This window comes from Anser cygnoides, chromosome 4 (assembly GCF_040182565.1).
Source record: "Anser cygnoides isolate HZ-2024a breed goose chromosome 4, Taihu_goose_T2T_genome, whole genome shotgun sequence".
Classification (NCBI taxonomy): domain Eukaryota; kingdom Metazoa; phylum Chordata; class Aves; order Anseriformes; family Anatidae; genus Anser; species Anser cygnoides.
This window is the reverse complement of record NC_089876.1, coordinates 41,405,492-41,420,866: the sequence shown is the minus strand read 5'-3', so window position 1 is coordinate 41,420,866 and position 15,375 is coordinate 41,405,492. Positions and strand designations below refer to the sequence as shown.

The following is a 15,375-nucleotide window of genomic DNA, read 5'->3' as shown; positions in this document are numbered from 1 at the left end:
TGATCTTTTCCTTCTCAAGGGACCACAAGATTAACTTCATCACTGGCTCTGACTGCAGCAGGATTATTCAGTTATTCTTCAGGTTTGGTTATTCACTGACCTAAAATGTCAGTGCTGCCATAGTAATTCTACTACAAGTTGTTGGCAGTGATAAAAGTACAAGAACGTAATGCCATCCGTGCTTCTGTGACAACACAAACTTTTTCAAGCCATTTGTGTGTGACATCCTGCCTTTAGTAAGGGAAGTTATTAAGAATTTTTGCTACTACTTTTTGCCAGGTTAGAATTTAACTTTCAGTCTACTTGCTGTATCATAGAATCATTAGGGTTGGAAAAGACCTCTCAGATCATCTGGTCCAATCATCCCCTACCACCAATGTCACCCGCTAAGCCATGTCCCTCAGCACCACGTCCAACCTTTCCTTGAGCACCCCCAGGGACGGTGACTCCACCACCTCTCTGGACAACCTATTCCAACGCCTGACTGCTCTTTCTGAGAAGAAATATGTCTTAAATAGAGTTGGTCAAAACAAAACCAAAGCGAAGATTGAATTTTTTTTCTGAAGTTATAAGAAATTTGTTTGTTCAGAGTTTTTCTTTAAAAATACTCTCCACTCTCTCCCGCTCTAATCGTCCAGTTAAAAGGGTGAGGTCGTTTCAACAATGATAGAATTCCAACTAATACGATTCTACGATAAATTCTGGAAGGGTGAAGAAGGCCTTTTGCACTCCCATTGGGATTATATTCCCCTGCCTTAGTACGAACAGCAAATGTTTACCATGGCCCACTGCGAATGCGAGGAGTGTTCCTCAGGTTGCCGCTTCCTCTCCCGGACCTTTTGCCCACGCAGTGACAGAGGTGTGACTGCCACCTCAGGTGGGGAGTCACCTCTCCCATGACAAGGCGTCAGCCTCTGTATGAGGAACATCGGCGGTCGGGTTCCACGCCACCATGAGTCGGCACCAGCTGCAGGATGGCCCTACCGTAAAGCTAAGGACTCCGTGAAAAGTTTGTGCCCGGAACACGCGCGTTCGTGATTTTGAGACTGAATTTATTCAGCAACCTGAGCTGCTAAGGTACGGCACACCGCGCGGCTGGCTGGCGGCAGGCTTCCTCGCTGTGCTGAGGGGAGCGGCGGTTGGGCGGGCGGTTGCGGGGCGGTTGGGCGGGCCGTTGGCTTGGGGGCGGCGCGCGGCGGCGGCCGTTGATGTCACCGCTGCCCTGGGCGCTGCGGCGGCTGCTGCCGGGGCCGCCCCTCCGCGCCCGGCGGCGGCAGCGCCGAGGGCATGCGGCTGCCTCCTCCTCCTCTTCCCCGCCGCCGCCGTTCCCCGGCGGCCGGGCATGGTGGCGTCTGAGGCGGCCGGTGCGTGCGTGAGGCCCCGCGGGGCGCACGCCCTTTGTCCGCGGCGGGAGCATGTGGGTGAACCCCGAGGAGGTGCTGCTGGCGAACGCGCTGTGGGTGACGGAGCGGGCCAACCCCTACTTCATCCTCCAGAGGAGGAAGGGGCACGGCGGCGATGGAGGCGGCGGGGGACTGGCGGGTAAGGCCGGGGGGAGGGCAGGGCAGGGCCGCCCGCGGGGACGGGTCCGCCTCGGCTGGGGTCCCCCGGGGGCGGCTGTGCGACGTGGGGACCCTCAGGAGGTGCTGGGGGGCGAGCTGCCTTCGCCACCCGGGGCTGCGGGCTGGCAGCGCCCCGCACGGCCTCCCCGGCGGCCTCAGAGCTGTGCCGGCGGCCCTTCGGCCCCCTGCGGCGTCCCTCAGCGCTGAGGGGATGCCCTGAGGCTTTCCTTAGGGTTTATGGGCTTAGAGCCGCTGCGAAGGCGTTGTGCGGGTGGTCAGCGCTGTCCATGCCCTGGTACGTGAGGGTGTGACTTGCTGAGGTTCTTGGTGGATTTTGTGCTCGAACCTGTAACGCACGCTCCTGAAAATGAGACCGAGTTGTAATTCATAGGTACGTGCTACCAGAACACATTTGCTTTGGCTTCTCTCTATTCTTTAGGATGCCCTTGTAAAGCCTGTTCCACAAATGCTTTGTTTTCAGCCTCTGTCAACTGGAAACACTTTTGTAGGTGTCTGGGTTGTACATATGTTGGTCTCCTGACAACCGCATACATGACAACTGCATTCACTCAGTATTGTAGACCTTTAATCATTTTTAGGTAATGCGTATACGTTTTTATAAAACTTGAGATATGGAACCCAATGGTGTTACCATTGGTCCTTCTTGACTTGGTAGGAAATGCTCAAGCTCATACTCCGAAAACTGGTTTCTTCCTTCCCCACTTGCACTGAAACCAGTTACTTAGGCTAATCAAAATAAGCACATGGACTGCGTTGATGTTTGGTTCAAGGTCCTGGGTATATTTACCAGAAGATTAAGTGTTTCTTCAACCTCTGAATACTCTGTGGGCCTGCAAACAATTTACAATCTAAACTAATGCACCACTCCAAAGTGTTTTTTCATGTAGGCCCTTGAGATCTTCAGTGTTAAAGGTTAATCAAGCCCACCTTGCGTAGAAAGTGACCAGCAGTTGTTTTGTGTTGGCTGTAGATTTCTGTTGTTGTTTTCCTGTAATTTTTTTTTTTTAATCTTCGCAATTATGGGCAGTGTTGACAAATCCACTTAAAATATTTCTTGCCTCAAAACTTTACCCTTGCTGTGTTTACTGAGGAATTGTTTGCAGACACTCCTTCCTTGGATTACCCACTGGCCTCCAAGGTCTTTTTTTTCTGTTTTAGTGGAGGTGGTTTGAGTAGGCGCTCCTGTACTTCTCTGACTTTGTCACCTCTGAATTAGAGATTGTTTGAGAAACCCAGACAATCTTCCAAACACTTAAGTTCCTGGGAAGCATTTTGAGAATTTTATTTTCTCTTCAACTTATTTGCAGTGTGTGTGTATAACAAGGCCTTCTTGCAGCAGTGCGTGTAGTGTGATAGATGATACCACCGTACAGAGATCACTTTGAAGATTTTCTCCTTTGAGTGAGAACAAGATTCACAAATGCATGCTCCTTGTTTTGTGAAGCTCAAATGAGCCGACAGCATTTAGCAGCAGTTCAGAATATAGAAACAGTTCTATCTTTGTTTCTGCATTTTTCCCCCTTGATATTTCAGTTTTTGTCTGCCGCATCTGTTATTTTAGCATGTGAATGCTCTCTGTGTAGTGAATATTGATTTAGAATGCACAAGTTCTAAGCATAGTTTGAGAATTGCTTTTCATGTAGCTTTTATTAGGGTCTATCTGCATGGAATTGCAGCTGTGGTGGGATTGAGGTAATGGCAACAAGTAGCTAAATAATTTCTATGGATTTTGTTTGCTTGTTTTATATGATGCCTGGGGGGAAGAGCTGGAGTTTTTTTTAGTACGTTGCCAGAACCATAGCTAAACAAGCACCCAGCACTAACCTGTAGGAGTTATCAGCGCTGGCAGTCTCAAAAGCCTCTATGGGACCTTGTCAGACCTTGCCACGTTAGTGCATGGGTTTGTGATGCAGTGGTGGACAAAAGGTGGGTGAAGAAGAAAGAAAGGGCTGTGGAGTAGCCAGACTACTCCCAGCTTAGTAGGCACAGTAAGAAGAGGAACTTATGGTTAGTTGTTTTCCCTGGAAATACCAATCCTGGAATTTTGTGCTGGTTGCTCTAATGGCTGTGGTTGGCCCATTGAGGGCCAGTGCAGGCAAAGAAAGCCAGTGGCCCACTCTTGATAGGCAGAACTGGCTAAAGGCAAAGTGTAGGGGAGCCTAACTGATCCTGAAAGTTCCAAACAACAACAAACCCTGCTGAAACACTTAATGGGGTATGTAGTTTCTAATAATGATGGCATTTAGGGTCACACTGTGGGAAATTCTGTAGATAATGATACAGCTCTAGTGATGGATTTTTGAGGTTATCAAGTCTATGTTAGAGAAATGGGGGAAAAAAAGGACCCTTTCATTTTTTTCCTTAATCTTCTATTCTGTAGTGATATGGTGCTGAAATTTGCTCAGATAATAGCCTAAAAAGGTATCCACCCATGAATGTTGTGTAAAATTTGGCTCATTGCTCTGTGGGAAACAAGATCACATGTCCCTGAATTTGATTAAAAATTTTATATGTAAGATTTTCATTGTGGTTGAGAGTGGTCTGAATTTATGTATTCAAGAGAAGATGCAGGTACAGCTGTCACCTTTTTTTTTTTTCCTTGTAATCTAAGTTCTGCTGACTTGTGCTCCCTCATTATTGACTAAAGGCATTTGTCTTAAATTGTAGAATGATAATTGACTTTCAAATTGATGAGAATGTGGGCTCGATGAGATGAGATGGCTTCGCTATGTAACTTAAACCATGGTTCAACAACGAGGAGCATTGATTTTCTGGCATTGCCTTCAAGTCCGGGGTTGCTGTGAAACTAGCCAGTAGGCAGACTGAGCTGGACTAAGTGTAACACCCTTCTCTCCATCTGTCTGACTTCAAAGAACGTAAATTGGGGCTGTGCTGCGGTGCCATTGTGTAGGTAAGGCTGAAGGAAGAAGTGGAGTGCTTTCCGAGTGGCTGGGAATGAGGGGGGAGCCAGTACACACTTCTGGACACTGTGCTGTGGTTGGATGCTGTGACTGCAAAAATGTGTTTGAAGGCTGCCAGGTCTCAGTGTTACCCCTCCTCCTGTGCAGGGAGGTTACCATCACCAGAGCTAAGTCCAGAGGAACGCATCTTTCACGTCTTTCCACACACTGTAGTCTAAAAACAAGTAGTTTATATAGCCTGGGGGGTGGGTGAAAGTAATTCTTATGGCTTTGAAGAAGAGCAGTACTCACATTACCTGTTCTTCTGGATCCACTCTGAGTGCAGCAATCCTTTGCTGGAAAGGTAGTATCAGTCACTCAGGGATACATGGGGAAATCTCAGCCCTTTCTGCGCAGATTCATTCTTCTTGGCTTCAATTTACATAAACTAGTAGAACAGAGAAAGCCATCTTACTTCAACACTCATCTGGACGTTAGAAGCATTTTCTGCACTTATTTTAATATTGGATTGTAGCATGTTAGAAGCATGATGATCATCTTGTTCTGTGTCAGGGCAGTGCCTAATTAGTGAGTCTGAAGAAGTCATCTCTGCTAACAAAATGTCTGAATAGTCAGTCTGCTTAAGAGCTACAGCTTTTTTACTAAGCTGTGGTAAGCCATTTTAGACTGAATTAGGGCCTGGACGCTTTTAAATGATTGTGTACATGTCAGCATGCCTTAAGTGAAGGGCTGGTTAGGTTTTGTTTTAATTTGTTGATCTAAGAACTATGGGAAAGACTTGTAAATCGGTTTTAATTTTTTTTTCCTTTTTTCGTTGCTGTTCTGCAAACTTGCATTATCTTGCATGCTGCATTAATCTCCCAGGACAAGACTGAAAAATGTACTTCCCTACTTTAAAAATATTTGATGGTTGATGAGCGCGCTCCATCATGAAATTGTTTCGTGCCTTGCAAGTAGTTCCTTTATCTTGCTTCTGGGTGACGCTCACTCAAGAGTTTCCCTGTCGGTCAACAAAAGGAAGACGAAAAATTCTTTTGTTTCCTCTTTTGAGTTTTCTCAAAGGTGCCAGCTGTTTTTAACCCTCTCTTCTTCGTAACTATTTTACTTCCTGATGGTCAGCTACCTTCCCCGTGCAGACACGTGGTTTGGCCTGTGTGAAATATTTCCTTCTCGAGAGGGTCCAGCATGTTGTAGGGCAGCCTGTATCAGCTGGGCAGAACGTGAAGCCACCTCCCTCCCATCGTTTGGGCATTGTGCACTGTATGACCATGCTTCTTTCGTGGATGTAAGGGTCTTGAACAGGTCGTAATCTTTATGAATAACTAAAAGGCTCATTTTTTTGTACATTAAGTGCATGTTGCGTACTGATACAACAAACAGGTTAAAAATTCCTCTATCTGCTTTCTGCTATCATGTGGTAATGCTAGCCAAAGGCTTTTATTTGGGAACAGCATTGCAAGGAATTAGTGCAACTAATAATTGACAGCAAAGCAATGTGTTCACAGCTTACAGGAAGAGACTGAGGGTGTGGTATGGTTAATTCATGGAACTGCTGTGTGCTTTTTGCGTGTGTACATTTCTGTGTGAAATGGACATGAAATTCTCATTAATTTTCTTTAACATCTTGTTACTGTAAAATCCCTTTGAATCCGAAGGCAAATAAATTGTTTGTCTTAGTTTGCAAGAACTGTTTTTAGGAATGAATTATTTTGCAGATACGGCATTTATGCTTACAGCTGGGACAGTGCATGTGTGAGAGATTCAGTACAAGTTTGTAAGTCTGTGAGATGTTGCCAAAGATGATTCAAATGCTTAAGCAGAGGAGAGCAGATGGAAATTTGCTGACTGCTAGTGGTAAAAGAAATTGATGAAGTACTATCTTTCTCACCAGCTATTTTTGCAGAAGGGGTTATCGTATAATTTCCTCGTTGGAAAGTCAGAAAGGAGAGGTTCTGAGCTCAGCTGACTGGCACAGGGCATCAAAGTTGAATCTGATGTAATTTTTAATCCTGTGCAGTTTTCTAAGTCAGAACGTTTTCTTGCACCCTCGCCAGACATGGCAGTTAGTAGCTCAAATTTGGAGAAGAAATTCTATCGTGCTCTCAGCCTCCCAACTCACAGGTTTGAGGAAGTAATTACTTAAAAAATCGTTTATGCCTGACATTAGAAAAGCTTTTGACCAGCGTATCATCTGTGTGATGAGAAGACGGTATGTGCTGTAACAAACATGTTGCTTTCTGTCCTCATTGACTCAAGCAGTTAGGATTTTACATGTCAAACTTGATACAATTCAGTAGAAAATATGCTTTCTGATGCTTGAAATGGCTATCAAAATACACACAATTAGCATCACTTATGTAGGTGGTCAGCCTGTCCATTAGCTTTCCGTGTCTGTTTGGCTCTGTCATCTAGTGTTGCATCAAATCTCCTCTCCCACTGTTGGTTTCTTACAAGGATTTGCCATGGGTATATCTGCTGCTTCACACTAGTAGATTTCCGCTTCAAGGAATCCAGATGTCAAAGAGCTGAACTCCTTTTGGTTCTCTGGATTGACTCACTGATCTTTCTGCTGAATCCCCAGGCGTTTTCACAGGTGCTTAATTGGAAGGTGTCTCATTTCCTGTCCAATGCTTCCGTTGATCTCCCGTTCTTACAGATCATGCGCTCTTTGCACAGATACAGCGCCTGGGATGAAAATTCTTGGTGTTCCTTGGTGCTTGTGCAGCTCAGGTTTCTGTACCAAAATGCTTCTTGGCCCAAGACTTTCCCTGACATCACTTCATCTTTTACACTTTGAGTAATGTGACCCATCAAGGCCTCTGAGCTGTCACTTCCCATTTTTGCCTTCTGACATCATGTTTTTTCTTGACAAACAAATTCAGTAATGTTTTCTGGACCTGCTGTTTTTTCTGAGATCTGTTTGTGTGAAACCCTGTTGGAAATGTCACACAGGACCTCAATGTAATTAGCAATGTCTAGGTCTCTTGGTAAATTTTCTGCATTATACCAAAGTTTGTATTGTTTAGATGCAGAATCTATATGCATGTATTTGCTATATGCAGAATCTGCTCAGCTTTCTATGTTCTTAACGCTTGCAGCCTCTTACTTTTTTCAGTCCTTCGTAAGATCACACTGTAGGATAGCTTTGACCTGTAATAGGCAGGGGTTGTTGCTGTCACTGACTTTGCTATAGTATAAAGATACAAGGTATGTAAAGGCCTTTAAGTTGATGTTTTCTCCAGTTTTCTGATTACCCGTCATACTTCTGATGTCTGTTCAATGTTGACATTCAATAAACTACACTTGCATTTGGCTTTCAAATCTGGTGCTGAGGTGGGTTTAGATTCTGGAGCACTTCTTGGAAATCTTCTGTCTGTTACTTTCCTTTCAAAATAAAGGTTGTAAGTATTTCTAGATGTCACAATTACTCCATTTTTTTCTGAAGTTTTTCCAAAGTTCCTATATAGAGGTCTGCACCACAACAGCAGCCTTAATTTAAGCTTATTAAAATCAAGTTCTTAAAATTATTTTGGTTCTTTTCCCATGGGTACTCAGTCAGAGCAGTTAGGTCTTGTTTTTTACTTTTGGCAAAACGTGTTTCTCTTTAGATTTAACATGTATTTGATCATGCTTGTTTCAGGATTGTTCCTTAGTTCAAGGTGAGTTTACTGTGCACACATTAGTTGTTGATTTATACCATTGATTTGGTTGGCTAGATTCAGTTTACGGTGTTTTTTCTTCTTACTTTGGCAGTATTTATTTGCTTGCACTTAGTTGATTTGTTCTTGAGGCTTATGTTGGTGCAGATGCAGTTGGTGTACGTTTTGCTGTTGGGTGAAATCTGTTTAATTTGCTTATGCTACTCGGAGAGTGGGGTGCTATGTAAGAGCTAGTTTTTAGTGGAATTCAGTGACTTCTGTGCTGTTTTGGTCAATGGTTGTTGGTCATGCTTTTCCTAAGTTGTTTTTGTTTATTTTGCTTGTTAAAACAGACTCATAAGGAGTAAATTTTGCTATTTTGTTAAACATACCTTGAAAGCAATTGTTGAATCTATCTGTATTCACAAAGTTTCTCCATCATTTCATAGCCTGGTGTGATTGACAAGTAATAACAAACTTCTTTTCTTCAGGTGTGTGAGATTTCGTTTTGGTGCAAATGTCAGTTTCCTCAGAGCAGTAAGCCATCACACACCTGAAGCTGTCACGCATGGCCTGTTCCTGCTCATGTCTCCACCCAGCCTGTCTATGCTTGTGCTAGGATTTCCTTTCAGTTCAAATCTAGTGGGTTTGTTTCTGGGAACTTCTTCATTGGATGTATTTTGAGTGAGTTACTGTACTTGGACCTTTCGTCGTTTGTAAACTTGGCTTCAGTGTAAATAAAGGCAATTATTTCACTGTGTGTATATGCATCCATATCTATATGTAGCAAATACATATTCTGTTTTATTTTCTCTGGTAAGGAGAAAAGTAGCCAAGTTCTACAATGCTAAAATATTTTAAATGATGCTTAGTAGATAACACTGATGTATGTAGTTATATCTGAGAATGATTTAGGGTGCTTCAGCTTACTATCCAAATTTACAAAAAATTCTGAAAGCAGAAAGTCGAAAACCCAGTCAAACTTGGATTAGAAGCAAGATTCAGATTTTTACAGGGATGGTCATCAGTTGTTTAGACACCTTGACAAGTACTGAACTGGACATCCAATTGCTGATCACTTTAAAATTAAGATAGCGAGAAGAAAATCTGTTGCGATCACAATTGTTAAACTTGAAAGGAGAATGAAAGCTTTATCCTTTGTTACTGTCTTAAACTGCAGTAGTCAAGCTAGATCACCACATTGGCCCTACCCAAGCTTTTTAAAAAAAGGTGATGTTTTCAGTCTTGTCTCATTTGTGTTCATCATCCTGAAGACAGAAGCAAGTACTGTGTTTGCTGCTTGTCTTGCTAAATGTCACCAGAGTGACAGAACTTCCTCAGTGTCTGTTTCACTGATATTTGAAAACTTCTATGAAGTTCAGTGGTAGAAGGAAAGAGCAACAAAGGCAGGAGTTGAGGAAAACTTAACGGATCATAGGCTTTGGTTCCAGAGGAAGAGTGTTTTGGGTATTTTTTGTTATACGTTACGTGTTCATATAAGTCAATGCTATATAACCCATATGGAAGACAGTAGCCAAGTATTTAGGTACTGTTTTGCTTTAGTTTGTATGAATTTTATGCATATAATGCAAAACTGTATAAACCTTCATGAAGTTGCAAGTGTGGTGTTTGCAGTGAAGATGTTTTCATAGTTTTGAGGATACTATTACTAGGATGGGAAGCTTAATACTGTAGTTACTTTTGAGTGGTGTATACATAATACTTACTATTCATTTAGTCTATCCCATGAAATGGAATCAGATAGCTTTGTCCCACCCCATTTAACAGGATTTGTCAATAATATTACTTGTGGAGTTCAGATTGTTGCTCTGGGTTGAGTTTCGACTGTCAAGTAATTGGATGACCTCCTCCCGTAATAACAAATGAGTGAGCTAATTATGTAAACACGTGGACCATCTTGAAAAAAAATAGAAAATAAATGATTCATATAGTGTCTAGGCAAAACACAATAGCTTGTACTGGACATCTTAGCTATGTATTGTCATGAGTAATTGTTTTTATAGTCCAGGAAGTAATATTTAAACTTGAGGACGAGTTTTTTTGTTGTCCATGATTTCGATATAAGACTGAATGCTCTGGGTGAAAATATGGCTGACGCAGGGCTGAATTGGGCTTTCTCAGAAATGATCAGACGTCTACAATCCAAATAGGTCCCTTGGATGTTTCAGGATTATGGCCAGAGCTCGTTATGTGTCCATCTGACATTAGTGGAAAGAGAAGGGGTCATCAGCACACAGCAAGTAAGGGAATCATATAAGCGGTATTTCTTTCATTCACCTGGAATGTCACTATGCCTGTTTTGAAAACTTCTTACTGATGACACTTGACTTTGCCAGCTTTCCTACTTGCGGTGTTGAGCTCACATACGAATAGGCTGCTAACATCCGTGGGGCTAATTGAGTAATAACCCCTGAGCATGACTCCGAGAGTCACCGGGTGACCTGTAAGAAGTCTTAGGTCTGTTCTGTACACTTCTGTTTTTCTCTAGGTGCGAAAAAGATGAACGTGTGCTGTTTGTTTAGGTGTTTTAAGAAGTGTTTATTTTTAACAGAAGATGTCTTGAGAGACTGTCAGGCTGTTGATAGTAATGGTTTGTCAGCAGTCTTCTCTTGCAAACAATTTGTGTAAAATTTTCCGTAATAATGATGATGAGTGATGTGATGCTTTTTTTTTTTTTATTGTTTTAGGCTATGTGGTGGTGTTGCTAGCGCAGCAAATAAAGATGCATTAAGTGAAAATGTATCATTTCAGTCTGCTTCCACAAACAAAGGAAAATAGCCTGGCAAGGTGGTAAAATTCAGACCTCTGACACTCAATAAGGGCGACACACAGGATATCTCTGTGAGAAGTCAAATGGCAGCAAATCTGCCTTGATTTCTGCTGTCCCCACCCCTGGCTCAGTCCATAGCAGCAGCAGCTGAAAGGGTACAAAAAGGGGAGCAGGGAATAAGTAGGAAGCAGCTGGTGCTCCTCTGCCCTGCATACATGTTTACTGCTGCGACTGCATAGTTCTTCGACCTCCCATTTTGCCTCCACTGAGACTCCTGAGAGCTATTGACTAACTGCTTTTGAGCATTTTTGCATTTGCTGTATTCTTGGATTTTTTTATGCCGTTTGTGGCTAGTTGTAGCGCAGGGAGAAGGATGTAGCAGCAATGGGGGCAGGGCAGGGCTCAGTTTTGGGAGCCAGGGGATGACACATGCTTGTCATCTGGCTAACTGGAGGAGAGGAGGGTGTTTTCCTGGGTGGCAGTAGCAGGCACAGCAGTTGCACCAACTGCACAGTGACCTCATTCCAGCTCTAGGCAAGATTTGATGCAGGTTGCCCCTGACTCTGAAGCGTGGATGTGTTGCAGATTTCTGCTGTGTGCTGAAAGCACCTCAGATTTGAGGACTGCAAGGATAAAGCTGAATGGGAAGTGTCACTGTCGGTTATTGTCCTGAGCTTTTTGATAGGTAGTGCTTTCTGGGCAAGAAAGCCACGGCTGCTGGTGATTTTTATGGTCTGAATGGTCACTATTGTTGTTCATAAACAGTAGCTAAATTGGTTTTGGTGTTTTAATAAGGTGCACTAGAGGTGATACATAATCTAGGTCTTCACTCTTGAATATGTAACCTGATTTACTTTGAGAACCTTGTTTTTAGCAGGTAAAATGTGGGGGCACAATTGTAATTATTAGATTGGTGTTGGAGGAGTGGTAGAAAGGTGATAAAGACTACTTGATTTGTGTGTTTTATTTAAAATAAAGCATAACTTTTGGTAATACAGGGCTACTGTTTGTCAGGAAGACAATCCTGCTGTAACAGCAGCAAAAAAAATGTTTATGTTTAAGGTGCATAAACTTGCTTTTCCTTTTAATGTAAAAACACCAGTAATTGAAAAAAAAAAAAAAAAAAAAAAAAAAAACACCCTTGCAGATTCTTGTGAGAGGTTAAAAAAAAAAAAAAAAAAGGTAATCACTAGTTAAATTTTTAGACATAAAAAGGAGGAGAAACATACCTGCAGGAAATATCTGTGCTATAGTCATCAAGCACAGCAATATGTAAATATTTAAGCAACTGAAAACACATTGCTGTGTGCTGTTTGGGTAACATGATGTAAGAAGGACATAAAACTATTAGAGAACCCCAAAAGGAGAGCTACAAAGATAGTGAAAGCTCTAGAGGAGAAGACATGAGTGGCTGAGGCCCCTTGGTTTGTTCAGCCCAGAGCAGAGCAGGCTGAGGGGAGGCCTCATGGCGGCCTGCAGCTCCCTCACGAGGGGAGCGGAGGGGCAGGCGCTGAGCTCTGCTCTCTGGGGACAGCGACAGGACCCGAGGGAACAGCATGGAGCTGGGACAGGGGAGGGTCAGGCTGGGTGTTAGGGAAAGGTTCTGCACCCAGAGGGTGGTCGGGCACTGGCACAGGCTCCCCACGGCAGTGGTCACGGCACTGAGCTGCCAGAGTTCAAGAAGCGTTTGGACAGCCCTCTCAGACACAGGGTCTGATTTTTGGGTGGTCCTGTGTAGAGCCAGGGGTTGGACTCAACGTTCCCTGTGGGTCCCTTCCAGTTCAGGATGTTCCGTGATTCATTGTGACTTAGACAGCTGTTTGTGTTCATATACTATAAAGTGTGTGTGTTTTCCACGGTGGTGGTTTACAGTGTACCAAGTTTCTACTGCAGAACATCCATTGATTTCATGACAGTTTACTGGTAATTTGTAAGCAGTCTGGACTGTAAGCTGTCTGGGATGTTGGTTCCCAAGGAGAGGAGAGTGCAGCGCAGTGGTGCTTGGAAGAGTCTGTCTGAATCAATTGTGCTGGTCTTGAAATGAAGATAACTTACCTTTCTGGGAAATAGTTTGGTCAGATAGGAATCATTTGGCTTAAAGGGGTCCATGTTATACAGGAGGTCAGGCTTCATGTGGTAATAAATGCTTCTAGTGAAAAACACTTCAAAAAGTGGTTGCCCGTGTAAGGATACAAGCACAGTAAGTCATAACGTGATGCAGAATACAGACAACTAATCTCTGCACTTCGAGGTGGAGTTATAATCCTTGCACAGCTCAAGACTAAATGTGAGGTACAGTGGTCAGATAAATAAAATACGGTACAATTTCTTCCTTTGGCGTAAGTTGCATGGGGTAACCAAACCACTTTTCAGTAACACCCTCTAGTGCATTGTATGTCCTTCCAGTAGCATGATGCAAGAGCAATTGCCCAGGCTTCCTAGCCAGTTGTGGCTTCCCCAGTTTCAGATGTTACATGTCACTGCTTCATGTTTTACAGAAAAGGAAGAAAATATTGAGTGGTCTTCTGGTCTTTTGTGGAGAGTACAAGTATGCAAAAGACAAAGCTGATTTTATTCAAAAAGCTCTACCAAACAAAATGAAGACATTATCCCTCCCTTTTCTTCCCCCTTCCGCCCCCATGTCTAGGTATAGCTACTCTAGAAATGCGGCATGTGTGATGGGACTGCTGCTCGATATAAGGTTACTTGTGCCTGAGTGCCTTCAGGATCGGGGCTGTCACCAGTCAGTCAGGCGCTAATCCCACAAACTTTAACATGGGCTTTAGATCATTGCCGATGAAACTGCTTGCTTGAACAAGGGCTTGCAGGTTCAATATTATTACATCGGAAATTCCTTCCCTTATTTCACTGTAGTCAGAAACCTGATGAAACCATGGGGAAAAACCTTGCAATCAGTGTAGTCACATGATGTGATGCCTGCATAATTCACTGGCTCATGCCCAAGGACCAGTCTAATCTAAAGAATATGATTCTTTGTTGCTTGTTTCATTTTTATGCAAACTTCCAGTTATTAATCATATTTCAAAAGGTACTTTCTGTGTGGAGAGTTATTGAGCAATATTAAAATAAATTCATATTCTTTTTATTATAATGATGATCACTTCAAGTAGAAATTTCTCTGATTATTTGAACTGCTGTTTCTTTTAGTTTGGTTGTGTCATGTGTCTGCCTTGAAAACAAACAAAAACCTGTCCTACAATGCAAAGTGGAACAGTTCCTGAAGGATAACAATCAGGGATAATTGTATAATGACAACAATAAATATTAATTGACTTTAATATATAAGAATGCATAAATTATTTTGAAGTATCACATGTATCATCTATCAAAATAACTATTTTATTATGCAAGTAAGATTTTACTGATAAACTGTTGCAATTGACTTGGTAAGCTAGACTTCAAATTTTCCACGGGGTCTTTTGGAGTTCAGTGAATTTTCTTCCTTTAACCGTACCTCAGGGATATTTCTACAGCCTGTTTCTATTCCTGAAAAGGGACTGGGCAACTCTTACGTATTGCAGCTTTTTTTCACGCATAACATCTCTCTGTTTCAGTGCTGCCTAGCCCTATTTTTGTTCGTATGGCTCTCTTCACCTTTCCTGAATATGTAGCTCTATCTCACATAGTTTCTGTTTGGTGGGGCAGGGGAGTGTTCCTTTCCTTCTATCTCCAGTAATGAGGGAGGAGGAGACAGGATGGGGCACTTCCTTTAACTTGGTGTTGCTGCGCAATGGTAGGTTTATTCTAGCTCTAACCTCAGCTTTGTATCCCAGTTATAACAACTGTAGCACCCCAAGAGATCTAGCAATGGAATCAGTAGGGCCACCCTCAGACCAACTTGTTTGGAAATACACTACAAGGAAAGAAACAAGCATGTTTTTAAAGGTCACAGTGACTTAACAGTGTATCCGTACCTCAGAGAAGATTACATTTGGCCAGCAGACAACTTTATGTAGATACTTCATCATGCTTTTTGTGTGTTCAGTACCGTCAGTAGACGCGTGAAGCTGCAAAGCGTGAAGAATCTTTGGCACAAGTCCTGCTATGAGTTTGCAGCAAACCCAGCGGATACATTCAGTGTAGTGTCTGGCTTGGTCTGTGATCCAGTTGAGAAATGCTCTTAAGCTCACTAGTAGCTTTAAGCATTTGAGATATTTGCTTGTAGTTGAAAGTGTGTATGCACGTGCTTTCTGGAGCAGAGCCATACTGTGTCTGTGAAGGCTGAATGGAGAGGGTGAATGTAACAAAAAGTTGCGAAATGCTGGAAGGTGAAAGAAGTGTTTTAACCTGCTTCGGTCTGCTGAGTTTGAAAGGAGTCAAGATGCAACTAGGAGGGCTGGTGGCAGATTGATCAAAGGCAGCTTGTCAGTGTACACCAGTAATCAAAAGACATGAGAGATACAATAGTAACAACTAAAGCT

General features: G+C 42.9%; 1 protein-coding gene across 6 annotated transcripts in view; it reads left to right on the top strand.

Moving 5' to 3' along the window:
• The window catches only part of TBC1D9 (TBC1 domain family member 9), a 70,694-nt gene that overhangs the window by 17,542 nt on the left and 37,777 nt on the right, over nucleotides 1-15,375 (top strand). For 2 of the 6 annotated variants that reach the window (XM_048074993.2, XM_048074992.2), the window contains exon 1: nucleotides 1,204-1,542. The exons of 3 other annotated variants lie outside the window; for them this stretch is intronic. In XM_048074993.2, coding sequence (XP_047930950.1) covers nucleotides 1,416-1,542 — 127 coding nt within the window. In that variant the 5' untranslated portion in view covers nucleotides 1,204-1,415. Of the gene's footprint in view, nucleotides 1-1,202; nucleotides 1,543-15,375 lie in introns of those variants that run through there. One more of the 6 variants, XM_048074990.2, reaches the window with a different exon arrangement.